The sequence below is a fragment of the Dipodomys ordii genome, unplaced genomic scaffold (assembly GCF_000151885.1).
Source record: "Dipodomys ordii isolate 6190 unplaced genomic scaffold, Dord_2.0 Scaffold7, whole genome shotgun sequence".
In the NCBI taxonomy this organism is placed as follows: Eukaryota; Metazoa; Chordata; class Mammalia; order Rodentia; family Heteromyidae; genus Dipodomys; species Dipodomys ordii.
Window position 1 is genome coordinate 7374486 of NW_012267223.1, and position 26700 is coordinate 7401185.

Consider the following 26700-nt stretch of genomic DNA (forward strand, 5'->3'; position numbering starts at 1 on the left):
TGTTTTTTTTTTTATTATGTAGTACAAAGGGGTTTCAGTTCCACAAGTCAGGTTATGAGTGCAGTGCATCTTGATCAATCTCACGCCTGCCATCCTCCCAGCTTCTCCAATCCCCTTTCTACCCTCAAGTTACATAGTTGAGTGTTTACATAATGTACATTGACTATAATGACTGTAATTGCTCATTCTTTTTCCTCTCATTCACGTGGCCCTGTTACCCTAAGCCACTTCAGTTATGTTAGAAAAATGTTGTTTTGAAGCCAGGCATGGTGCACACTCTAGAACGTGAGGCAGGGGTTCTTCAACTTGAGGTCTTTGCCAGCAACATAGTGAGTCCCAGGTCAGTCCGGATTACACAGTGTTTCCTTGTCTCAGTAAAACCAACAAACAACAAGAAAAAAAAAAGTCTGCTATTATAATTAATTAGAGAGCTGGGAAGGTGGCTTAGTGGTAGAGTGCTTGCCTTGCATGCCTGAGGCCCTGGGTTCAATTCCTCAGCACCACATAAGCAGAAAAAGCCGGAAGTGGGGCTGAGGCTCAAGTGGTAGAGTGCTAGCCTTGAGCTGAAGAGCTGATGGACAGCGCCCAGGCCCAGAGTTCAGGCCTCAAGACCGGGAAAAAAAAAAAAAGATTTTGTTTGAGTTTTATTTCTTTGAATAATATGCTAATTATCAAGGTACTGTACAGAGGGGTTACCATTTTGTAAGTCAGGTAATGAGTATGCCTTCCTTCCTTCCTTCCTTCCTTCCTTTCTCTCTCTCTCTTTCTCTTTCTGAGACAATGTCACCCCTTCCTTTGCTTTCCCCCAGTTACTCCCTCCTGAACAATGAACTTTATGGCCCATTCTCATACATTTTTGTTCATTGTCGAACAAGGGAATGACATCTAGTCCTGTAGGTCTGTATTAGTAGTACAGAGGTTGGGCACGCTTGCCTAGCATGCACAAGGCCCTAGTTTCAAACTGCAATACTGTGCTCGCGTGTAAACACACACACACACACACACACACACGAAGGGGAAAAATAACCCTCAAGCCCCACTTTTAGGAGAGAGGGGTAACGGAAGAGTAGCAAGGCTTCCCCCTGGTTTGTCGATCCGCCTTTTTACTTGGTTCGGCTGCGGGGATCATCGTAGCAGTTGGATGAAGCTGCAGGTTCGCGCCAGGTGAGCCAGGCTGGCCGGGCCTCTCCGTGCGGCCCCGGCCTGCCGTCCGAAGCACGGGCTTTTCTTTTTCTGTGGTGGCGGTCCTGGGGTTCTCCAACTTGCAAGGCAACTCCATCTGAGCGACACCCCCAGCCCCTGGTGTGGCCGATTTCGAAATCGCCAGCTCGGAAATGCTCTTAGAGGCGGGAGCGGACTGGAGCTAGGAGCCCAGATGCTAAAATCCAAGCAGGCGGCCACGGGACTGCTATAGCTGGCCCTGCGCGCAGGCCCTCCCCGGCCCTGCCCTGCCCGGCCCTCCCCTGCGTCCCCTTCTCCGGCCCTGCCCTGCCCGGCCCTCCCTGCGTCCCCTCCCCGGCCCTGCCCGGCCCTTCCCGCGCAGGAAGCGTTCGCCCGCCCGGATTGCGCCCGGGGAGAGCGGACGCGCGCGCGGCGCCTGCAGTGGCCGCCACCTGTTTCCGCCCGTCCGGCTGCCGGGACTTCCCCTTGGGCAGAAGTGCAGAGTCGGCATCGGCCTGCCCAGGTGCCCGAGACCCCGGGTAACCTCCTCCGCTCCTCCTTCGCAGCCTCCGGTGCCCGGAGAGCCTCCTTCCCCGGGAGCCTGCGGCCACGCCCCTCCTAGACACCGAGCCCCGCGGAGCCCAGGGCCCAGCTGGGCCTCGGAAGATCCGGATGGAGGTGGCAGCGCCCGCAGTGAGTGGCTTCCGTTCTCTTGTCAAAGCTGGAAACGTAGTCACCCTTTAGGTTTCTGCTATCCAGAGCAGCACAGGCCAGTAGGAAGATAATGCGGGCCACGGAGTTTAACTTTTTAGTGCAATTAACACACGCAAAATTAAGATAAAAGCAAACCAGGTGTTGGTGGCTCGTGCCTACAGGGTCGCCACTGCTAGCCAGTCCTGTTTCCAGTGAACCTGCAAACGCCTTACTGGAGGTGTGGCTTAAGTGGTAGAGCACAGCCGTGAACTATCAAGCTGAGAGCCTAGGGCACTAAGTTCAAGCCCCAGTACCTACACACTTGTATTTGGTGCTCGCACATACCTACACACAAGCAAGTGGAGTTAATTTCAGTCACATATTCAATGTATCTATACCATCGCTCCAACATGTAATCAGTATGAATACTGAGATATTTTATATTCATTTACCATGTCAAGTTTTCCATATCTGGCATACTTTGCACATAGCATGCCTCAGTGGGAACAGGTCTCATTTTAGGGGCTCAGCCCAGTTGGCTGGTGGCTCATCTATTGGTCTGAGCAGCTCTACATTAAGATCAGTCTCTAGTCTGTCTGGAAAGTTAAACCTGGGAAATAGAGTTGGCAGGAGAGAAAGACTGGGCATAGTGAAGGTCTAGGCATAGTGAAAGCCGCTGGTTCGAGTATCTGATGAGTTCGTGATGGTTCTGGAACTTCCTGCAGAACTTTATGCAGGTTTTGTTTGTTTGTTAATCCTCCTCTTTCACTGCCAAGGGCTTGGTTTTACCTTTCACACATTTTCAGTTTGGGAAAGTGACTTGTAAAGTGTTCCTGAAGTGGAGATTGTCTTGCTCATTTTCTGGGTGTGGTCAAGCTAGTCTGCCAAGTAAATGTGTTGTGCAGTTACACCAAAGGTAAAAAAAATGGGGCCCATCTCAAAAGTTTTCCTAATTTCCAGTTCTGCAGTGTTTTCCCTGTTACCTGACCCCATGGAAGTAAAATACAGCCAGAAGTCAAAATGATTTTTTTTCATATTGTTTATAAAGGGGCTTATAAGATTAAACTTCCTTTCAACTTCTCTAATCAAGTGGAGCCATCTGGAATTGCTCAGAGTCAGAGAAGTCGGGTCTTTGTATTTCTGCCTTAGCACTAAGATGAGAGTTACAGTGTTTGGAAAAGCATGCCTGTATCAGTTAAAACATTAAAAAAAATACACCCCCCCCAATCATTTACTGGCTAAGGATGTACTCATGATAGAGGACTTGCTTAGCATTCATGAGGCCTGAAGGCCTATCTCCATCACTGAGAAAAGTGGGGGGAGAGAAAAAGTGGGAATGAGTGGGGCAAAAAGCAAGAGAGTACACACCAATTCCAAATTGGAAAAAACAGAACATTTTGAATATTCCCAACACCGTTGACGGCTCATACCTTAATCCTAGCAATTCAGGAGAGTTAAGATCTGAGGATTGTACGGTTCAAAGTCAGTCTAGAAAGGACAGTTAGAAGTGGAGCTGTGGCTCAAGTGGTACAGTACCAGCCTTGAGTGAATAAAAGCTAAGGAACAAGACCCAGGCCCTGAGTTCAAGTCTCAGTACCAACACACAAGTACACACAAAACAAAACACCAAAAATGGAAATGTCTGAGGAGGTAGATAAGCCAGAGATAAGGCATTTTACTTTAGTCTGATCTCATTTTATACATGTATTGAAATGTCACACTGTTCCCCTTAAATATGTACAATTACCATGTGTCAGTAAAACAGTGGGCACTGTAAGTGATGGCCTTGTACATCTGTAATCTTAGTACTTTGGATGACTGAGACAAGAGGGTCATGAGTTTGAGACCTACATAAAAGGATGCTGTCTCAAACAAAACCCCAGAACAAGAAATTGGAAAACAAGCAAAACATGGTAGCTCATGTCTATAATCCCAGCTACTTGAGAGGCAGAAATTGGGAAGATCAAAGTTTCAGATCAGTAATGGCAAAAAGTCTGAGAGAGCCCTTCTCAATAAAAAGTTGGGTGTGGTGGTGTATGCCTGTCATTCCAGCTATGTGGGAAGTTTAAATAGGAGGATGGCTATGTAGGTAGGCAGAGGTAAAAAGTGAGACTTTATTTGAAAAATAACAAAAAGCACAAAGGGCTGTGGCTCAGGTAGTAGAGGCCCCACCTAGTAAAATATGCTATACAGAGGGGTTAGAGTTACGTGAGCAAGGTAATGAGTACATTTCCTATTGAGCATTGTTGCCTCCTTTGTTACCCCTACCATCCCTTCCCTTCCACCTCCACAACTACCTCTGTATCCCTATTGTAGTATTTTTCTTTCTCCTCTCTTATTCAGTCTTTCTCGTGGACAGTGTTTCTTTCTTGTGGCTGACAGGCCTACTTCTGCTGGGCATTTTGAGACCTGTCTTCAGATCTAGGAACAATGGGTTTCCAGCATCATACTCTCAGTGTTTTAGGACCATCCAGCTACTCTACATCACACCAACTCCAGGTTCTCTTGAGCTATGATCATAAATACATATCATTTCCTCACATCATGAAAGGGGGGAAATAGGTCAGTGAGAAATAATGAGCTCATTCATTCATGCACAGTTTATTTATTTAATACTTAATGGAGTGCCACCTACTATGTGTTAGGCTCTGTTTGAAGCCTTGTGGGGGTATAGCCGAACAAAAATCGATAATCTTCCCTAATAATAGACTAGTGGAAGGCACAGATTATCAAGGAGTCAGCAAATTCTGAGTAAAAGATTAGAAACTGGTAGGCCAGTCAGGAATTGGAAATGGTCATGTCTATGAGCCAAGCATGCCTGCCATGATGTTGGTCCTTACCACAGGCCCAAAGCCACAAGTTGGGATGACCATGGATGGAAACCTTGGAAACTTCCACAGATGTGACATTTTGAGGTGACCAAAGGAAAGGGGTATACCATAGATAAATCCAAAGGAAGGGTATACTGGGCCCAGGGACCTTCAAGTGCTAAAGCTTAGGACCGTAGGAACAATTCCAGGAACAGTCAGAAAGTCAGTGAAGAGCCAGGTGCTGGTGGCTCATACCTGTAATTCTAGCTACTCAGGAGGTGGAGATCTGAGGATCATGGTTTGAAGCCAGCCCAGGCAAGAAAATCAGTGAGACACTTATATCCAGTTAGTCACCAAAAAGCTGGAAGTGGCATTGTGGCCAAGACTGGCACCAAAAAAAAAAAAGTCAGTAAGGCCAACACAGCTGACACCCATCTTTAAGGATTCCTGTCTGACTTGCGCTCTAAAGGGATTCTTCTCTGACTGCTGAGTGGGAAATATAGGCAGGGTGGTTTGTAGTGGGAGTGAAGTCAGGAGGACTAACATAGCAGGTGTGATCCTAGCTTGGAAGGAGGCTCTGCAGACGCTGGCCTGTGGGCTCAAGGTCCTGGATATATTTAGAAAGTTAGAGCTGATAGGATTGGTGAGGGTGGTTGGAGGAAGAGGATTCAGAGTTCCGCTCAGGACACTGCTTGATCTCCACCTGCCACGGAGCAGACACAAACAGGGCTGGACTCAGCAGAGAGAGGACTGAGAATGGGAGGCGGGAGTGTGGAGGCAGAACTTACAGCGGATTTCCAGCATCCTTGTTTTCTTGAGTTACTGGAAACACGTGGCCAGAATTAGAGTTTGCTTGCAATAATCTTTGGAGATTTCTGGAACAGCAGGTGTGGCTGTTCAGTCTCCCCTCTAGGAAATCGATAAGCACTTGAATAATTCGGGTGCAAAAATTTATTTTATTTTTGCCTGGGAAGCCAAGTTGCAAATTCTTTCTGCTTTGCTTAAAGTGGGCTTTTGGAGTCATTATCAAAACCGAACACCAGGGGGACCTAGTTTCCCTCCTTATGCTGTCATGTGTTGGTGGCCTTTCTTTGGGATGGGCTGGCCCTTGCTTAACACATGCGTCTAGATTAATGACACACTTGAAGACAAAGAGCTTATCTTTTCTCAGGTCAGTGTATACTTGTAGGAGTGATCTTTTAGTCTAGCTTATGCCTGAAAATTTGTCTTTACATGGCTCTTTTAAGAAATGTTCATAACTACTTAAAACTTTAAAAGCAATGGGTTTTAAACTGGAGATCTCTGATAGAAAAACCCACTTGTGGGAGCTTTAAAAAATAAAAATCAACACTAGTGTCACTGGTTCATGCCTTTAACCCTAGCTACTCAGGAGGCTGAGATCTGCAGATCAAAGTGCAAAGCAGCCTAGGAAGAAAAGTCCCTAAGGCTCTTACCTCCAATTAACTATCACAAAACCCTTCAATAGTACTATCTGGGCTATAGAAAAAGCTTAAGAACTCCTGGCATGGAGAGCATGTACTGTTTCCTTAAAAATATTCTGAGGAGCAGGCGCAGGTGGCTCACGCCTGTAATCCTAGCTACTCAGGAGGCTGAGATCTGAGGATCCAGGTTCAAAGACAGCCCGGGCAGGAAAGGCCGTGAGACTCTTATCTCCATTAACAACTAGAAAACCAGAAGTGGTGCTGTGGCTCAAGTGGTAGAGTGCTTGCCTTGAGCTGAAGAGTGCAGGGACAGTGCCCAAGCCCAGAGTTCAAGCCCCAAGACCGATCAAAAAAGAAAAAAAACTTCTGAGGATTGCTGGGCACTGGTGGCTCACAACTTTAATCCTAGCTACTCAGAAGGCTGAGATCTGAGGATGGTGGTTCAAAGCCATCCTAGGCAGGAAAGTCTGTGAGACTTTTTTGTTGTTGTTGTTCGGTCATGGGGCTTGAACTCTGGGCCTGGGCGCTGTCCCTTAGCTCTTCAGCTCAAGGCAAGTGCTCTACCACTTGAGCTACAGTACCACTTCCGGTTTTCTGGTAGTTTATTGGAGATAGGAGTTTCACAGCTTTTCCAGCCCAGGCTAGCTTTGAACCGTGATCCTCAGATCTCAGTCTCCTGAATAGCTAGGATTATAGACATGAGCCACCAGAATACCAAGTCCCTGAGACTCTTATCTCCAATAAACCACACAGAAAACCAGAAGTGGTGCTGTGTGGTTCAAGTGATAGAACACTAGCCTTGAGCTGAAGAGCTGAGGGACAGCACCCAGGCCCAGAGTTCAAGCCCTGCAACTGACCAAAAAATAAATCAATAAATAAATGAAATAAAATTCCAAAGAGCCAGCTATGGGGACTCATGCTTGTAATCCTAAACTAGTCAGGAGGCTTCGATCTGAGGATCATGATTCAGAGCCAGCTCAGGGAGATAAATCGATGGGACATTTCTAATGAACTAGCAAAAAGTCAGAAGTGGAGGTATGGCTCAAGTGGGAGGGCATCGGCTGTGATTAAAAAAAAAAAAAAAAAGCCAAGGAAGAGTGCAAAGCCCTGACTTCAAGCCCTAGTAATGGCACAAAAAAAAAGAAGAAAGGGGAAAAAAAAGAAAAAAGAAAAAGACAAGTTCTTAGGACTATTCTGTGAGTTTAGACAGTTGTGTTGGCCAGCTTTCTGTCACTGTGACCTAACACCTGAGTAAAAGGAGGGAAGGTTTGTTTTGGCTCACAGCTTCAGAAGTTTCAGTCAGTGGTCATATGGGCCTGTGGCTTTGGGTCTGGATCCTGGTAGAACATCCAAAGAGGAAGAGGATGGGGACGTGGGTCTCAGTGCCCAGTACTTAGCTTCTTCTCACTAGGCCTCACCACCCAAAGGTTCCACGTCTCCCAACAAGGCCATAGACAGGTGACCAAGTATTCACCACATCGCCCCTAAGTTCCACTTAAAATTCAGCCATAGCTGGAAGCTAGTGGCTCATAGCTCATTAGCTACAAACTGCTAATCCTAGAAGTCTGAAGCCAGGCTGGGCAGAAAAGTCTGTGAGACTTCATCTCTAAACTAAATCAAAAGCAGAGTTGAAAGTGTGGCTCAACTGGTAGAGTACCAACAGAGCAAGCAGAAGGTTCTTCAAACAAAAGATCTAGGGCCTGGGAAGGTGGCTTAATGGTAGAGTGCTTGCCTAACATGCGTGAAGCCCTGGGTTCGCTTCCTCGGTACCACATACAAAGCTGAAAGTAGCATGGTGGTTCAAGGTGGAGGGCTAGCCTTGAGCAAAAAAGCCCAGGCCCTGAGTTCCAGCCCCACGACTGGCAAAAAGAAAAAAAAAAAAGCCCATAACCAAAGTCTTAATACTGTAACATTTTCTAGATGATTTAAATATTCTATAGGAAAGAGTGTAGAGGGTGATCAGGTTGAAGCCATCCTGGGCAACATAGGAAGATTCCTTTCCTAAAGACAAATATACAAATAAACCTCCTCTTTTTGGTTGGTCATAGGTGTTGAACTCAGTGCCTGAGCACTGTCCCTGAGCTTGTTCACTCAAGGCTAGTGCTCTACCACTTGGAGCTACAGCTCTACTTCCAGTTTTCTGGTAGTTAATTGGAGAGAAGAGTCTCAGGGACTTTTCTGCCTGGACTGACTTTGAGCCTTGATCCTTAGATCTGTCTCCTGAGTTTCTAGGATTTCAGGCATGAGCCACCAGTGCCTGGAGACTGTCTTTTTTTTTTTTTTCTTTTTGTCAGTCGTGGGGCTTGAACTCTGGGCCTGAGCACTGTCTCTCAGCTCTTCAGCTCAAGGCTAGTGCTCTACCACTTTAGCCACAGTGCCACTTCCGGTTTTCTGGTGGTCTGTTAGAGATAAGAGATTCATGGACTTTCCTGCCTGGGCTAGCTTTGAACCATGATTCTCAGATCACAGCCTCCTGAGTAGCTAGGATTACAGGAGTGAGCCACTAGCACCCAGCTTGACTGTCTTATTTTTTAATGACAGAAAAAAGTTCCATAGATAATGCCTCGAGATTGTTTATGTGTCTGAGAGTAAACAATTTTATTAAAAAGTTAAAATATCATTTATTGGAATGGAGTCTCCCTGAGTCTAGCTTTAATTGAATAAAACACTGTATGATCTAAATTGATTTTTTTAAAAGGAAAATCCAACTCTTTAAATAAGAAGCCATAAATTTATTGCAAATCTAGAAGTACCAGAATGTTGCTAATACAGAACAAGTCAATAATCTGGTTTTCATTTTGTTCTAAACATTTAAACCCTTGTTTGTTGGCATACTGGAATTGGCATACATTTTTTTCTCTCATGCAGTTAACAGAGTGGACACAGAGCAGATTCCTTGGACATGAGTTATAAATATTAAATTGTATTGAACATTCATAGTACAAAATAGGTTGTAAAGTGCTGAAGTCAGGTTAAGTTTGCAAAACTGCCACAAGCTCAGAGCTTTTTTGTAAGCAGTGACAGAGATTTGCTACATGCACCTTGTTTTAGGTGTGTCTTGTTTTTGACAGACGCTTTGTCATTTCCTTTGTCACCTCCCCAAAGCTTTAAAAGATTGTCCTATTTCTATGGCTGACATAAAAGCTATATATAAAAAAAATGTAGCCGGTGGTGATGAACTATATGTCACTTTCATTTCAGTGCAGAGAAATATTCAAGCTTGTGTGTACCTGTAACCAAACTAGGCTTGTTGTATTTTCCCCCTGAGTTCTCATAAATTAATAGTAAAGACAAGTCTAGATGGAGTGGCAAGCATTGACCATCACCTGCAGGGTGAGATGCAGAAGAATCATATCCTCACAGGAGCCCCTTTACAGAAAACTGTGAGAATGAGATTTACTATGCGCGTACTGTAACTCTAAAACAACGATGACCTGATACATTGGGCCACTTAGGACAACTGAGTCAAGTTAATGGCAAAACTTATAACCTGTGATGGTAACATCAAGGTCTCTGCTACTCCTAAATGAAATACCAAAATACTTTAACAGTTATCAAAACAAAAAGGTCAGAAATGCTTCAACAATTCAGTGAAATGTGATTCTGATCAAAGAATACCCTCAAGTATTCTTAAGGTGATAAAAACAAATGATCATTTAAAAACTAAGGCGATTTGCGGTCTGTTTTCTCCCCCTTTTAAATAGCACACATAGTTTTCTCCCCCTTTTAAATAACACACATCGCCTTTAACTACTGAAGAATCATTATAGCTTGGCCTTTGATGAGATAACTTTCTAAGATAAGAAGGATTCTTCTAGACATTTAAAGGACTGTGGAAAGGAGGTAAAAAAGAAACATTTTGCAGATTACCTCTTTTTTTCTTTTGATTACCTTGAATCATCCTAGAATAACTTAAAAAATAAATAGTGGTTTAAATTAAAGACACTATAATCACATATTTCTGAAAAATTAAAAGCAACAGGAAACACATTTTTTAATGTAATTTAGTCTCTTCTGTATCAAAATACATCTGGTGCTGACTGGCCATAAAGAAATCTTCACATTTATGAAGTTCAAGTTATATTTGCTATTATGTGGTTTTATTTTTTGCATATTAATCAAACATTGGGCTTTAAACACCACTACTTTCTACGTAATATTTGGAAAAATTCAGAGGCCATGATTTGTTAATAGAAACCTCAAAGTCTTCTTCTCAAATTGTCTTATAAAAACAACTTGTATTTCTGAAAATTAGGAAATTTTGTAACACTTCACTGGGTTTTAATTTGGAATGGCCAATGTCCTTTCAGAGAATAGTTCCCCCCCCCCAGTTCAGTGCTTTTACAGTGACCATTTGCCCAATTCATGTCACTATTTTAACACTGTAAACAAAAGATATAGATATATCTTTGTATTGCTACAGAACAGAGCTAGATTATAAGGGGGAAAGTGGGTGTTTTTGTTTGGTTTGGTTTTTTTTTAAAAAAAAAAAAGCAAAAAGGAAAACTTAGGGAAAAGAAAGGTGTTGGTAGTGCTATTCGCATATACGTTTCCCTTGAAAGTGGCGTCCAGTGCCTTCTCTGCTTCCCCATCTCTCCAAGGCTCCCCTGCTTCTCAGGCCACAGGGCGGATGCCATGACACGAAAATGTGTCATACTAGGTCCATTTTCGCATGAACTCTGTGCTCATTTTTCCCCAGATCCATTTCCAGAAAGTCCTCAGGTATGTCCTGTAGTGTCTTCCCACGCTGGCTCTCTGTCTTGGTTTCACCTGACGGAGGGGTCCGGCACAGTCCCTTTTTGCATGGTCTCACCAGGGCGAGGCACACGGCAGCCACGGCCATGCCAGCCGAGCAGGAGTAGAAAGCCCTGCTGTATATCTTACTTTGGTCCACCAGCAGACCTGGAGGGAGAAAGTATGCGCTTTGTTACCATCATTATTACTACAATGGACCCCTGCACCTGGCTCTCGCCCCATTCAGAAATTCCCTCACCTTCCCTCTTGTGTTTCGTTTTCCTAAAGGTAATAGTGTCAAAAGCAAAAATCTCTGCTACACTGGAGAGAATAAGTCACTCAAAATACAGTATACTGGCACCAGAAAAAAAAAACAAAACAAAATTGCCAACTTAATTCTTCATTAGTCAAGTTTGTCCTGGCGGAGAATCTAAACTATTGGAGAAACCTAGGCACCAGAGGCTCACACCTATATAATCCTAGCTGCTCACCTCAGGAGGCTAAGACCTGGAGAGTAGAGGTTCAAAGCCAGACTGGGGAGAAAATTCTATGAGATCCCATCTCTAGCCAGAAAAAAGCTGGACTGGAAGCATGGCTCAAATGGTAGAGTGCCAACCATGACCAAGAAAGCCAAGCAAAAGTGTGAGACTCTAAGCTCAAGTCCTGGTGCTGGCACGCACACACACGTATGCACGCGTGCGCATACACACACACACACACACACACACACAAAATAAAGCAAGGGCCAATTAGGTGCATGTTTCTTTCAAAAAAGAACTGTTCTTATGTACGGAAAGAGCTGTGTTATTTTCATAGTGTGTTTTTCGCGTATCTTTTAACAGAGGGGTAAAGTTTCTTATCCCACTAACTAAAATAACTTATCTGATCTAAACTCCAAAACATGTATCTCTCCAATAAGGAAATATTCTGCATCAATCAAGCATTGGAGGAGTATTTGCACAGTGCTGCTATGTGTGCAACTCCCAAATATCTAAGAAAGGAAAATAACCTGATGTAGTCGTGTACCACCACTGGGGAGGCTGAGACAGAAGGATCCAGAAACTGAAGCCAGCCTACGCTCAATAGTGAATTCCAAGCTAGTCTAGGCAACAAAGTGAGATCTTGTCTCAAAAAAAAAAAAAAAAAAGGAAACAAAGAAAAAAAAGGGGAAAATAGCTGGGTATATATGGAGGCTGAGATCTGAGGATCATGGTTAAAGCCAGCCTAGGCAGGAAAATTTGTGAGGCTCTTGTCTCCAATTAGCCACCAAAACAAAAAAACAAAACCTGGAAGTGGAGCTGTGGCTCAAGTGGTAGAGCACCAGCCTTGAGCAAAAACATGTCAAGGACAATGCCTTGGTCCTGAGTTCAAGTCCCAGTACCAGCACACACACACAGAAAGCAAAAATGACACAGAATTCCCTTAGCTCTCTTGGTACAAAAGTCATACAGCAATTATAATGGTTACACATTCACGGCTTTCTGTGTAGAATTAGGTAAAATAAGATGACAGAAAATTCCTGCAACTGGGTCTTACAGACACAGGTTCTGATCCTGACCTGGTTGTTCAAAGTGTCTGACCATTGCCTTCAACTCTGGTTTCTTCATATCGAAGTCAAGGGGGTTGGCTCTAATTCCTACAAACTCTAAAAATTCATCTACTTTAATTACCTGCCAGGGGTGGCCCTGCTAGCCCCGAGATGCTCTGAATGAAGACGTAGACGCCGGCTGCTGAAGACATCTTCTCAATCCCCACCACATCTTCCTCAGCCAGCAGCGGGATGTGAGTCCCTCCTATAGTTCCAACCATGAGCCCAAAGAATACACTACATGATGTGAGACCCCAAAATTCTGTCGCAAAAGGAAAGGCGAACAGAGACAGGGTCAGTAAGATGACGCAGATGAGCTCGATGTAGATCTTGCGGATGGGCTCTCGATTGAGCACCATACCAGCTCCGATTCTGCCAAACACTTCAGCAATTGCCATTGTTGACAATAAAAATGCAGCACGATCCTGCTCAATACCCAGACTGATACCTAATGGGATGATGTACAGAGAAGGTGCGAAGAAGCCCAATGTGGCAAAGAGCCCGAATAATGCATAACAGATGAAACTCTTCTCTTTCAAGATGGAGAAGTCTAACAACGGGGCTTTCTTCTCCTTGTGCTTGGAGCCGGCCACTAGGGTCTGCTGCTGGTCCCCCCTGGATTCTAGCTCTGAGTTAGGGTGGCTAGGCACGTTTTTTGGTGAGGTAGTTAGTTCCACTCCTGAGTCGATGGAGTCAATTGAGGTTCTTGTTTTCTCATTTTCAAGCATATATTGCACTTCTTTGCGGTGTTCATGAGAGATGGTTTTGGGAGAGCCTGGTGCTCTGATAATAACTGGTCTGAGCAGGGCCCCACACACCATGATGTTCAACTGTAGGAGACCCACGAAGAGGAGGCTGTGCCTCCAGCCGATGTGCTCCTTCAAGGTCGTGATGGCTAGACAAGGCAGGAGAAAAAGAAAAGATCTAAGATCACTTATGGACCAGACTCAGGAGACAGTGTCAGAAGAAATATGGATGAAGATTTTAGTGTGTGTGTGTCTGAAATGTTACTAAGCAATGCAGATGTGGCCAAGGTAGACTATCCATTACTCTTGGTTTTGGTGCATTTTATGAAACAGTAAGGACTATATGTACAGCAATGATTATATATGCAGTAATTATTACATATGCAGCAAATCAAAAGAACTTTGAAGGGTATGCTTTTCCGGATTGAGGCAGAAGGAGAGAAATAACTTTGTGACATTCACCAAGGTTCAGCAAATAGTGGCCCATATATGGGTCAAGTCCAGTTGAATGTCTGGTCAAATTTGATGCATAAACCTGGACTAGAACCCAGCCATGCTCATTCATTCACACAGCCCATCTGAGCCATTGTGATGGGGACCATATATTAAAAAGCCTAAAATATTTACTCTTTAGAGCCGGGGGTGAAGCTCAGTGGTAGAGCATTTGCCTAGCATGCACAGTTGATCCCTAGCACCATAAAAAGAAAAAGAAGAAAACAAAAATTACTATCTGACTTTTTTTTTTGGATTGGTCACGGGGCTTGAACACAGGGCCGAAGCACCGTCCCTGAGCTCTTTTGCTCAAGGGTAGCACTCTGCCACTTTGAGCCACATCTCCACTTCTGGTTTTCTGGTGACTTTTTGGAGATAATAAGAATTTCACGGACTTCCTTACTCAGGCTGGCTTGGAACCTTGATCCTCAGATCTCAGCCTCCTTGGAGTAGCTTGATTTAAGGCACAAGGCACTAGCGCCCAGCATTTACCAACCTATGAGCTGTGGCATGTTGCACTCATTCATTCCATCCTTGGGAAAAGTAAATTAAATAAAGAGAAACTTAAGACTCTAAAAGCTCCCCTGATTAACCTAGAATTAAATGCCACAGTTCTCCAGGTACTCCCTGAGGTGTGTCCTTAAGTATCTGAGTTCTTGGCCCTCTTGCCATTAAGCCGGAGCTGAGGCTGGAGGGACAGGCTGGATATAGGATATGCTTAGAGAGCCAACAGCTCCATCACTGAAGGGATAATGCATGCACGCCCTGCCCTGATCGTAAGGCTGGCCATAATCAGCTCAGATAAGGGAGGGATGTTCATCGAAACTTCCAGTGCTGACAGTCAAAGAGAATCAATATAGTGCCTTGATTTCCACAACATAAGCTCAGCAAGAGAGCCCCAGGTGTCTTGGAAGGCTCCTCGATTTGCTATCTGGTTTAGGCAGCCTGGGTAATCACAAGTGCTTTGGACTCAGCTAGCAATAACAGGCCAACTCTGTCTTTCTTTGTGTAACCCATGTAACATTTCTTTCTTGTTATTATTCACGTACTTATTGGCAGTATGGGGACTTGCCACTTGCTAGGCTAGTACTCTATCACTTGAACCACAGACCCAATGCTGATTTTTGCTGACTTTTGTTGTTGTTGGTCCTGGGGCTTGAACTCAGGACCTGGGTGCTGTCCTTGAGCTCATGGACTTTTCCTGCCTGCTGTCTTCTAACTGTGATCCTCAGATCTTAGCCTCCTCAGTAGCCAGGATTTCAGGCATGAGCCACCAGCACCAGGTCTTTTGTTGACTTTTGATGGTACAGAGTTTGTGTTTGCTAGGCAAGTACTCTGTACCACTTAAACTATACCATTGGCTTATTTATTTATTATTATTATTTTTTTGAGACAGAGTCTTGTTAGCTTTGCCTGGATTGACTTCAAACTTGTGATATTCCTGCTTCTGCCTCCCAAGTAGCTGGGATTACAGGTATGCACCACCATCTGTGGTTCCCAAGATAAAAATTTTGCTGAAAGGGCCGGGCGCTGGTGGCTCACGCCTGTAATCCTAGCTACTCAGGAGGCTGAGATCTGAGGATCGAGGTTCAAAGCCAGCTCGGGCAGGAGAGACTGTGAGACTCCTATCTCCAATAAATCACCAGAAAACCGGAAGGCTCAAGTGGTAGAGCGCTCGCCTTGAGCTGAAGAGCTGAAGGACAGCGCCCAGGCCCAGAGTTCAAGCCCCACGGCCGACCAAAAAAAAAAAAAAATTTTGCTGAAAGGGCTGGGAAGGTGGCTCAGTGGTAGAGCGCTTACCTTGCATGCATGAGGCCCTGGGTTCGATTCCTCAGCACCACATAAGCAGAAAAAGCCGGAAGTGGGGCTGTGGCTCAAGTGGTAGGGTGCTAGCCCTGAGCTGAAGAGCTGAGGAACAGTGTCCAGGCCCAGAGTTCAGGCCCCATGACCGACAAAAAATAAAAAATAAATAACAAAATTGCTGAGGTCAACCACTCAAATATTAAGAAAACTGGCGTTATCGGCATAACTCAATCCCACAGTGAATAGAAGTCTTTTGAAAAGAGAGGAATAATAATAGGAATGATTCCAATCATTGAATTAATGTGGAGTTAATTTTGCATATTTCAAGAAAGTGTTATACTGAATAGGAACCATGTACCTCCCTGTTCATGTTAAACTTGGACTAAGATAAAAATGGTTTTTAGGGGGATAGAGCCTAAAAATGTGCTGAGGAGCTGAGCACTGGTGTGGTTCATGCCAATAATCCTAACTACTCAGGAGGCTAAGATCTGAGGGTCATGGTTTGAAGCTAGTCCTGGCAGTAAAACCCATGAGACTCTTATTTCCAATTAACCATCAGAAACTGGAAGTGGAGCTGTGGCTCAAAGTGGTAGGGCGCTAGCCTTGAGCACAAAGAGGCTCAGGGACAATGCCCAGGCCCTGAGTTCAAGCCCCATAACTGACCAAAAAAAAAAAAAAAGAAAGAAAGAAAAAGAAAAAAGTACCAAGGAGAAGGCAGTGCCCTTTTGTTAGTCAGATGGTCAAAAGTATGCATGCTGCTGACCATGGTTAATGTAGCAGGACCTCAGCCTGGCTCCTCTGCTCAAGTGACTATATAAAGACTATCATTGCCCACCAACCTGGTGCAAACGCAAATACAGCGAAGCATTCTCCTGTAGAAGCAACGGCGGTGACTACTGAGCGTCTCTTGTCAAAGTACTGCGACAGAATCGTGACAGTTGGGAGAAAACTGAAACAGTATCCGAAACCTGTACACACAAGCCAAAACAGACAGTAAGGACACATGCGCATTCATCCTGGAAAGATACATCTACTGATGGGGAATGTGTGTGTATGGAGTGGGGCTTACTGGGGTTCAAATTTAGGGCCTTGGATTTGACAGGTGGGTACCAAGCCACACCTCTAGTTCTGTTTTGTTTTTTTTTAATGGGCTAATATTTGAGATGGTGTCTGGTTTCTCATCTGGGTTTGTGCCTGGACTATGATCCGCCTATTTTAGGCTTCCCATCATAGCTGGAATGACAGGTACATGCCACCATGTCTGGCTTCCATCCATGGAGGAGTCTTTCAGATTTTTCTTCCTGGACTGGCCTGGAACCTCAATCCTCCCAATCTCAGCCTCTCATGTAGTTTAGCACAGGTACACGTCACTGTACCCAGCTATGGATTGAGATGGGGTCTCAACCAATTTTGTACTAGCTAGCTTGAACTTTGATCCTCCTATTCTTAAGTCTCCAAAGTAGCTAAGATTACAGGTGTGAGTCACTGATATCCAACTAGCTTATACTTTTTCTACATCTCTAGAGTGAGAATGATTGAGGCTAGGGATTCTTTGCAGTGTGTGTCATGAAACCTAAATTCTGCAGGCCAAGCAATTCATTCTGGAAAAACACGATATAGCCAAGAAAATGAGTTTCTCTATGGACTAGGATAGACTACAACTGCTGTTTTGAGTTCCTAGAAGTACGAAAACTTAAAAAAAAAAGTTCTGAACAAAAATATTATTACCTATAGTTGGGTTGTTTTTTTTTTGTTTTTTGTTTTTTTGTGTGTGTGTTGGTCATGGGGCTTGAACTCTGATCCTGGGCACTCACTGTCCCTCAGCTCTTCAGCTCAAGGCTAGTGTTCTACCACTTGAGCCACAGCGCCATTCCAGTTTTCTGATGGTTCATTGGAGATAAGAGTCTCATGGACTTTCCTGCCTGGGCTGGCTTTGAACTATGATCCTCAGATCTCAGCCTCCTGAGTAGCTAGGATTACAGTCATGAGCCACCAGTGCCCAGCTCACCTATAGTGTTTATGTAAGACTTGCATATAGAAATAAGTCTTGATAAGTATCAAACTTTCATGAAAATTATAAAGTATGAGATTTTAACTTTATGTATATATGTATATCTATACATACATACGTATGTAAATAACACCTATTTAATTATTTTATATCCCAGACTGACCTCAGCTTACTGAGTTCTGGGATTACAGGCTTGTGTTACCATACCTACCTGTAAAAACTCCTTTCAAATGGAAACATGTTTTGTTAGATTCCCTAAGAACAAGCCCAGCCTTGGAGCTTTAGATTTTTTTTTTAATTGTGAAAATACTGTACAGAGGGGTTTCAATTATATGGGCAAGGTAATGAGTGCATTTCTTATCAAGCATTGTTGCTTCCTCCTTTGATTCCTCTTCCCATTCCTTCCAATCTCCCCCCTACACCCACCCCCCCACACCAAAGTTGTCAAGTTCATTTTTGACGTAACATCTTGTACATCTCATTGGTGCAATGGGTCCACCTGTATCCCTATTTAAATGATTTGTTTTTTTTTCTCCCTTCCCCTCCACAAATTATACCAACATCAAATACAGTGAAAACGTACACCATGGGGTAGGGACATACAAAGCAACAAAGAAATATCTTATAAATATGCTAGATATAATAGCAAGAATGAAAAAAAATTGAGTCCTTAACTTGGGGTTCATTTCACTTAACATCAACTTATCTGACCTTTTCTACTTGTCTCAGACATATACTAGTTATCGCAAATAAGGGAAACCATGGGACCTATGTTTCTTTGGGCCTGGCTTACTACACTTAATATAATTTTTTCCAAGTCTTTCCATTTCCTAATAAATGGGGCAATGCCATTCTTTCTGATGGAGGCATAGAATTCCATTGTGTATATATACCACATTTTCTTGATCCATTCATCTACTGAGGGGCATCTGAGTTGCTTCCATATCTTAGCTATGGTACATAATGCTGCAGTAAACATAGTTGTGCTGGTAGCTTTAGTATGGTCTTGTTTGTGATCATTTGGGTAAATGCCCAAAAGTGGGATTGCTGGGTCATAGGGGAGCTCTATGTGGAGTCTTTTGAGGAATCTCCATACTGCTTTCCAAAGTGGTTGAATAAGTTTACACTCCCACCAACAATGCGGTAGGGTTCCCTTCTGTCCACATCCCCTCCAGCATCTATTGTTATTACGAGTTCTTGATTCTAGCCATTCTAACTGGGGTGAGGTGGTATCTCAATGTTGTTTTGATTTGCATTTCTTTTATGGTGAGGGAGGTTGAGCATTTCTGCATGTGTCTATTGGCCATCCTTCTTTCCTCTTCAGAGAAGTTTCTCTTTTTTAAGCCTTAGATTCTTGAGTTGAAAAATACTGGCAAAGAAACTAGTCCTAGTTGGTAAAAAAAAAAAAAAAAATTCTTTCTGGCTACAAACTAGAATAAAAGGGAAGTTACCCACATCACTGATACATGTGTTTAAAAACAAATCAAACTGAGTGATGGTGGCTCATGCTTGTAATCCTAGCTAATTGGGAGGCTGAGAGAGGAAGAATTGTGGTTAGAGGCTAGTCTAGCAGAAATATTTGCAGGACTTGATCTAAAAATAATCACCAGGCTGGGAATGTGGCTTAATGGTAGAGTGCTTGCCTAGCATGCACAAAGTCTTGGGTTCAATTTCTCGGCACCACATAAACAGAAAAAAGCCAGAAGAGGCGCTGTGGCTCAAGTGGTAGAGTGCCAGCCTTTAGCAAAAAGAAGCTCAGGGATGGTGCTCAGGCCCCAGGACTGGCCAAACAAACAAACAAAAAAATCACCACCACAACTGGGCTTTGAGGTATAACTCATGTGGTACAGTGCCCACCTAGTAAGCTTGAGGCTCGGAGTTCAAGTCACAACAATTCTTCCCAACACACACAATCAAGCTGGGCATTAGTGGCTCATGCCTATAATCCTAGATACTCAGGAGGCTGAGATCTGAGGACTGAGGTTCAAAGCCAGACTGGGCAGGAAAGCCCAAGAGACTCTTACCTCCGATTAACCAAAAAAAAAAAAGCCAGAAGTGGAGCTGTAGCTCAAGTGGTAGAGTCAGGAGCGGCACACACAGGTACGTGCACACGCATGCGCACACACACACATACGCATCATAGCAAAACATTTGGGCATTTGAAAATACACATACATATTACATTTAAACTAGTCCATGTTGTCTAGTTTAAAGCCATTGACCCACACACATTACTTATTCTAAACTACAATCTGAGCTTAGTTTTCTTCCCTCCCCATAGCTCCCCTGCCGTCCTCCCTTCCCCTTGTCCTCCCCTCCCCTTCCATGTAGAGAGCTCCAGCCCAGGCAGGCACTCACCTGAGATGACCCCAATGAAGATGTACATATGGTAAACTTTTTGTGCGAAGGAGGCCGCTACCATCCCAGTGCTGACCAGCAGCCCTCCTGCCATCACCACCAACCGGTGTCCGAAGCGATTGCTCAGGACTGTGGACAGGGGTGCTGTGGGAAAAGGAACAGAGTGAGTCCTTCCTGCAAGTCTTGACCCTGAGGGACTATGCCCGACCTGCATACAGTAGCTACTGAATAAGTTCAAAAGAGCTGAGATTCTTGGAGCTCTTTAATGAGACAAGGGGCTAGAGGTGTAACTCAGTGGTAACCCAGGACCCCAGAGCACATGGGTTTGATTCCAGAGAGAGAGAGAGAGAGAGAGAGAGGTGATTGAGGGGCATGGTGGGGGAAAGAGTATGAAACTTCTGTCTATATTTTTAGGTGAGAGATCTCCATGAGTATCTACAAAATTATGTATATACCACTTTTCCTATTTTCCTATGATTGCTTGTGTTTTCTTCTCCCTATACACTGCATCTCCCCTCTTCACCCCCCTTCCTCCCATCCCCCCCTCTTCACCCCCCCTCCTCCCATACTAGGGCTTGAACTCAAGAGCTGGCATGCAATCGCTTGTACCAACTCTCCACTTTGGACTCTTTTGCTGTTTACTTAGAAATAAAAATCTGTTTCTTAGATTTGTCTGCCCCGGCTGGCTTCAGACTGTGATTCTCAGCCTCTTGAGTAGCTAGGATTATAGGGGTGAGGCACTCCATTTTGGATTCTTTCTTTCTTTCTTTTTTGGTGGTCGTGGGGCTTGAACTCTGGGCCTGGGCGCTGTCCCTGAGCTCTTCAGCTGAAGGCAACTGCTCTACCACTTGAGCCACAGTGCCACTTCCTGTTTTCTGAGTAGTTTATTGGAGATGAGTCTCACGGACTTTCCTTGTCCGGGCTGGCTTTGAACAGTGATTCTCAGATCTCAGCTTCCTGAGTAGCTAGGGTGACAGGCGTGACCCTCCAGCACTCGGCTGGATTCTTTTTTAAAAGAACTTTTGTTTTTTTTTGGTCAGTCGTGGGGCTTGAACTCTGGGCCTGGGCGCTGTCCCTCAGCTCTTCAGCTCAAGGTGAGCACTCTACCACTTGAGCTACAGCGCCACTTCCGGTTTTCTGGTGATTTATTGGAGATAGGAGTCTCACAGTCTCTCCTGCCCGGGCTGGCTTTGAACCGCGATCCTCAGATCTCAGCCTCCTGAGTAGCTAGGATTACAGGCGTGAGCCACCAGCGCCCAGCTAGAACTTTCGTTTTTGAAGCTGGGCACTGGTGGCTCAGGCCTGTAATCGTAGCTACAGAGGAGGAGGCAGAGACCTGGAGGATCATGATTTGAAGCCCACCCTCAAACTCACAATACTCCTGCCTTAGCCTTCCAAGGGCTGGGCTTACAGGCATGAACCAACCATGCCTGGCTCACCAGGGCTCTTTCTTCAGTGTCTCATTGCTTATCACTCCGTCCTCTGAACATTATATTCCTTAATGGAGGCTGGAATGGGCCAGCAGGGCATGTAAGAGAATGTATCACAAACACACTGCTGTCATAATAGCAGGAAAGGGCCGGGCATCCCAATTCTGGTTGGGCTGGAAGATGTACTCACCTGTAAATGTTAAGACGAACACACATATTGATATGATCCACGAGATCCTACTGTTGGATTCATTAAAAACTTCCATTAAGTCGGTAAAAAAGACACCAAATGACTTGATGATGCCATAGGTGAAGACTTCAATGAAGAAAAAAGAAACAGCTACTACCCAGCCCCATCCTCCATCAGGCACTTGAGTATACACATTGACTGTGGAACAAAGTTTTGATTTCTTTTGGGTCATTCTTAATCTGAAATAAAAAGATTTGGAAAAAGATTTCAGAATTGCTAATAGCACGAGAATGGAGGATTCAACAAACATACAGCAGAGTTACTTCCATACTTCTTAGGTTGCTGGATATTTAAATCATACATAGTTTATAGATAAGTTTTTGTATCTACCTTTGAATTATACATGGGAGCCACAAAGAACCTGGAAGACTTCCCTGTGATGGATGGGATAAACCAGCCAGCAACACAAGGAATCAGAGCACAACCCTGGACCCAGAATAGCCACTAAACCCAGTATTCCTACTGATGGTGAAGAAGACCACCTTCCTTAAATGAAGAGAAACTAGATGGACCATAGGAATGGTAATCAGAAAAGCCTAGAAAAGGGAAGCTGGAGGGTTAGCACTGACGTGTCTCACCTTCTATGGGACAGGTGCCTGGGTTACTGGCCAGTGACAATCCATCTAACCCTTCCTGTTCCCATTTGCCACTCAGTAAGCAACATTCTGATTTTGATTTTAGTGTGCCATGTAGGCGTACCTACATGCACAGAAGGTAAACTATTAAGTTACAACATGAGACTTCTGTCGTTTGCTGAGCATTACTTCCTCAAAGGTGACTGCCACAATGTGCCTTGGGTTTCTGGTCTAAGACAAGCCAGAATACAGTGATAAATGAGGCACTTCAAACCTCAAGTCCCTATCTGGCTCCTGGTAAACTCAATCAAAGTACCTCTGACCTCACTATGCCTTCTCATTCAAATGATAAGAAACATCAGAATGAGCAGATATGAGCCATGACACCACTAAGAGTAGACAGTCTATTGAACCCCAGAGGGAAGCTGGCTTTACTGAAGTCTTTTTTTTTTTTTTTTTTGTCAGTCGTAGGGTCTGAACTCTGGGTTTGGGCCCTGTCCCTGCTCTCTTCAGCTCAAGGCTAGTGCTCTACCACTTGAGCCACAACGCCACTTCCAGTTTTCTAGTGGTTTATTGGAGATAAGAGTCTCACGGACTTTCCTGCCCAGGCTGGCTTTGAACTGAGATCCTCAGATCTCAGCCTCCTGAGTAGCTAGGATTACAGGCGTGAGCCACTGGCACCCAGCTAAAATCTTATTGATTGGGCTGGATTACATGAATATGGCAAAATTTCTGCAGTTGCATATCTTTTCAAACGTAGCTATAGATATGTTCAGCCCAACTAATATTTAATGATATATATAATACTGTGAAATAATAATAAATCCACATAATAAGAAACCCATGGTCTCAGAGCTTTTCCTCCTCTTCCTCTTCTTTTTCTGTGCTGGTCCTAGGCCTTGAACTCAGGACTTTTTTTGCTTAAGGTTAGTGCTCTAGCACTTGAACTACATCTCTACTTCTGGCTTTTTGGTGGTTAACTGGAGATTTTTGGTGGTCTTATGGACTTTCCTGCCTGGCCTGTCTTCAAACTGTGATCCTCAGAGGTCAGTCTCCTGAGTAGTTAGGGATACTGGCATGAGCCACTGGAGCCTGACTTGGCCTTGAACTCTTTTTTTCTTTCTTTCTTTTTTTTTTGTGGTCATGGGGCTTGAACTCTGGGCCTTGGTGCTGTCCCTCAGCTCTTCAGCTCAAGGCCAGCACTCTACTACCTGAGCCACAGCACCACTTCTAGTTTTCTGAGTGGTTTATTGGAGATAAGAGTCTCAAGACTTTCCTGCCTAGGCTGGCTTTGAACCATGATCCTCAGATCTCATCTTCCTGAGTAGCTAGGATTACAGATGTAAGCCACTGGCGCCCAGCTGCCTTGAACTCTTAAGTCTACTATCTCAACCTCCCAAATGCCATGCCTGGCAAGGCAAAGGTTTTATTACTAATGGAGAGCAACAGAAAATTCCACAGGGATGACAGTTCATCCATGTCTTGGATTCACATTATAAATCTTGAACAGCAATTCATCAATCCAGTATAGTATCATCCATCCTCTTGATAACCTCCTTCCCACAGTAACCCAGTACTTGGGAAGGGCTATACCCATTTTAGACTCTGTTTAAATATTTGGCTGAGTGAAAGAGAGCCTAAGATGCTTTAAGAAGCTTATGCTTGGGGTTGGGAAGGTAGCTTAGTGATAGAGTGCTTGCCTTGCATGCATGAGGCCCTGGAATCAATTCCTCAGCACCACATAAACAGAAAAAGCCAGAAGTGGCACTGTGGTTCAAGTAGTAGAGCGCTAGCCTTAAGCTGAAGAGCCCAGGAACAGTGCTCAGGCCCAGAGTTCAGGCCTCACGACCAACAACAACAACAACAACAACAACAAAAAAGCCTATGCTTGGTATGGTAATGTCAGACACCATGACTGGGAACAAATGGAGAGATAGAAGGGAATGGGAAATAGCTCAGGCTGGAGGCTGAGCAGCCCAGGATGGTCATTAATGTCCCCTGACCCGGAAAGCAGCAATCCATCTAAGATAGGAGCCAGGATCGCTTCAAAACAGCCTTCCCAAGTCACTCAAGATGAGGAAGTGTGTGTGTGTGTGTGTGTGTGAGAGAGAGAGAGAGAGAGAGAGAGAACCTATCAAGATTAACAGAAAACAAAACCCCTCTCAGTGTTGGTGACAGGGGTTATCCCAGGTGAGGGGTGCTGGTGGGATATCTCAGTGCTAAATGAGATAGCATCACACAAATCTGCCTAGTTATCACTTCTATAGCTTTGATTTTTAGGCCTTGTATACATCGTCACAATATGGGGAAGGGAGTTAGTTACTCTGTAGTAGTAGCCTGTGCTGAATTTCTCCTTGAGTAAGCTTGGTTTTGGTTTAAAAAAAATGAGGGGGGAGAAAATAAAAGTAAACCCCAAATAACAATAGCAAGAAAGACAAAGGCAACACACACACACACACACACACACACACACACACACACACACACACGGTCCAAGTATGGGGGGAGGAAAGGAAGAAAAGGGCCAAAGGGGCCAGCAAATTTCAGCATAGCCTGGGCTACTTTGAGACCCTGTCTCAAAAGGAGGAAACAAACAAGAAAACAAAACAGTGTTCCTTTGAATAAATGGGTAGTTTGCCAAGACTTGGAGATCTGTTCTACCTAGATTTTCACTGAGATTTAACTTGGTGAGAAACTATTAGCTCTGAGGGCAGAAGAATATCGATTATACACCATCTCAGGTCAGTCCAGAGTCAGCTCAGAGCAAAGTTCAGTACACAGGCTTCCATGGTATACAGGCAGAGCGTAAGCGCAACAGCTTTAGACAAGTTGTCTCTGGCCCCAGTTGTCCAAACCAGTCAGTAGGTGGGTAAAGTTCATTTGAATTCTTTAGTTAAAAAAAAGTCCAAATCTAACCTGGAGGCTGCTGAGACAGCATGGAGTCATTGTCTACCACCAACTCAGCGGCTGGCTTTTGCAAGAGCATGATGTTGAAACCCAAGCCCCTAATTTAAGTGTCCTCCTCAGGAGTTCCACTGAGGAAAAAAAGTCCTGCTTTTTTTGAAACCACAGGAGGAACAACTCAGGATTCGTGGTACTCATTAAGACAGGACTTTTTTCCACTTGGTTGCACTGTTTTATTTACATACCCTCAGTTTCTATCTTGGACAGATGCCCCTTATCTTAATCACAAGAGGTGTTTCTCCCGTAGTCATCCACCTCCTGTGTTGTTGGTTCCCCTCCACCCCCCAAAAAGCTACACAGTAAGTAGTGTGTGAGACAGAGAGAGATCACAAGAGATGTAAGATCTGGCTTTTCTTCTTCAACCAGACACCTTCCTTATCATGATTGTACAAAAGCAGTTCAGATCACAGAAAAGTCTCCCTTAACACCACGGTAAAAACAAAACAACTTCAGAGAAGAGCTGGCACAATCTGTGGAAACAGAACCTGGCTTCCAGGTGGACAAGTTTTCATGGCTGTTCTTCACTGACAGCTTTTCCTAAGGCTGACGCCCTCCACCCAGTTCTGGAGACATTTTTTTTTTTTTTTTACTTGCCACTTAGCAAAACCCCTTCTCACCTGCCTGGCCCGGGGGGTGGAAGATAAGAAAAACAACCCTGGAGGAAATAACCCACTTCCTCCGCCCGCCAAACCTCGCACGACCGCGCGGCTCAGCAACACCCGGCGCTTCCCCCGGGCTGCGCAGCCCCGGGAAGCTGGGAAGTTGCGCGGGACCCCGCGGTCAGCCGCTTGACAGGGGGCGTCGGTCGAGGTGTAAAGGACCCGCGATCTGTCAGGAAATCTCGCCTTCCCGGGAGGGCAGGGGCGTCTCGTGTGTGTATGTGGGGGGGGGCACCCCGGGGACGGGGTTGAGGTAGGATCGACCCAGGGAACCCCACTTTCCCGGCATGTGCCTCAGTGGTCGCCTGGCGTGTGTGCGCGCGCGCGCGCGAGCGAGCGAGGAAGGAACCTGACATTTCGCTCTAGTGACGCGCAGGGAACTTCATGCAAAAAAAATAAAGAAAAAAAAACCCAAAGAGGAGCTGAGCACCCCCTCCGATGGCGAGTCTCCTCAGCAGCCTGGTGAGGGGCCAGCCACGGCCGGATCGGGGCGGTGAGGCGTTATTTCCCGGACCCCAGCGGTACCAGGTTAGGGTTGGTTTCCACTCTCTCCGCGGCCCACGCTGCCGAGAGCGCGTCCTCCCGGTGGCCCGGGTTCTGCCAAGTGTCACAGAGAATATCTTCGGAATAAGCTCCCCAGAAATGATCCAATGTGAAGGGGTTTCCTCTGCCTTTCCGCCCTCCCCCCCAAAAGGCCCCAACACACACGTATTATTAAAAAAAAAAACCACCCACCCCCCACAATCAAACTTTTAAACGTGTAAAATATTAAAACCAACTCACCAAGTTAGAAGGGAAGAGAATAAACCCCCAAAGGCTCTCAATAAGGCGGAGGCTTGGCCTCCCCCTCCTTATAAGCCGCTCGGTAACATGAAAAAAGGTTTAACCCTCTCGGGCGTGGAGCCCGAGTCTATAACTAGTTGGCTCCGGCCGGTAAGCCCAGTACACCCTAGGCCCCCCACCCGGTCCCGCGCCTGGGCGCCA

The 26700-nt window shown here is 45.0% G+C and overlaps 2 protein-coding genes across 3 annotated transcripts in view; one reads left to right on the top strand and one right to left on the bottom strand.

The window, feature by feature from the left end:
• Positions 1-1760: 1760 nt before the first annotated feature.
• The window catches only part of Arsg (arylsulfatase G), a 112973-nt gene continuing 88033 nt past the window's right edge, over positions 1761-26700 (top strand). For both annotated transcript variants that reach the window (XM_013037898.1, XM_013037899.1), the window contains exon 1: positions 1761-1854. The gene's annotated coding sequence lies outside the window, so the exon portion shown is untranslated. The remainder of the gene's footprint in view (positions 1855-26700) is intronic.
• Positions 9830-26637, bottom strand: Slc16a6 (solute carrier family 16, member 6). The gene is made up of 6 exons (XM_013037900.1): positions 26500-26637; positions 21459-21697; positions 19839-19982; positions 16309-16437; positions 12511-13323; positions 9830-11008 (listed from the first exon to the last, which is right to left on the bottom strand). The coding sequence occupies exons 2-6, from the start codon at positions 21688-21690 to the stop codon at positions 10758-10760; spliced, it is 1569 nt and encodes a 522-aa protein (XP_012893354.1). The 5' UTR covers positions 21691-21697; positions 26500-26637; the 3' UTR covers positions 9830-10757.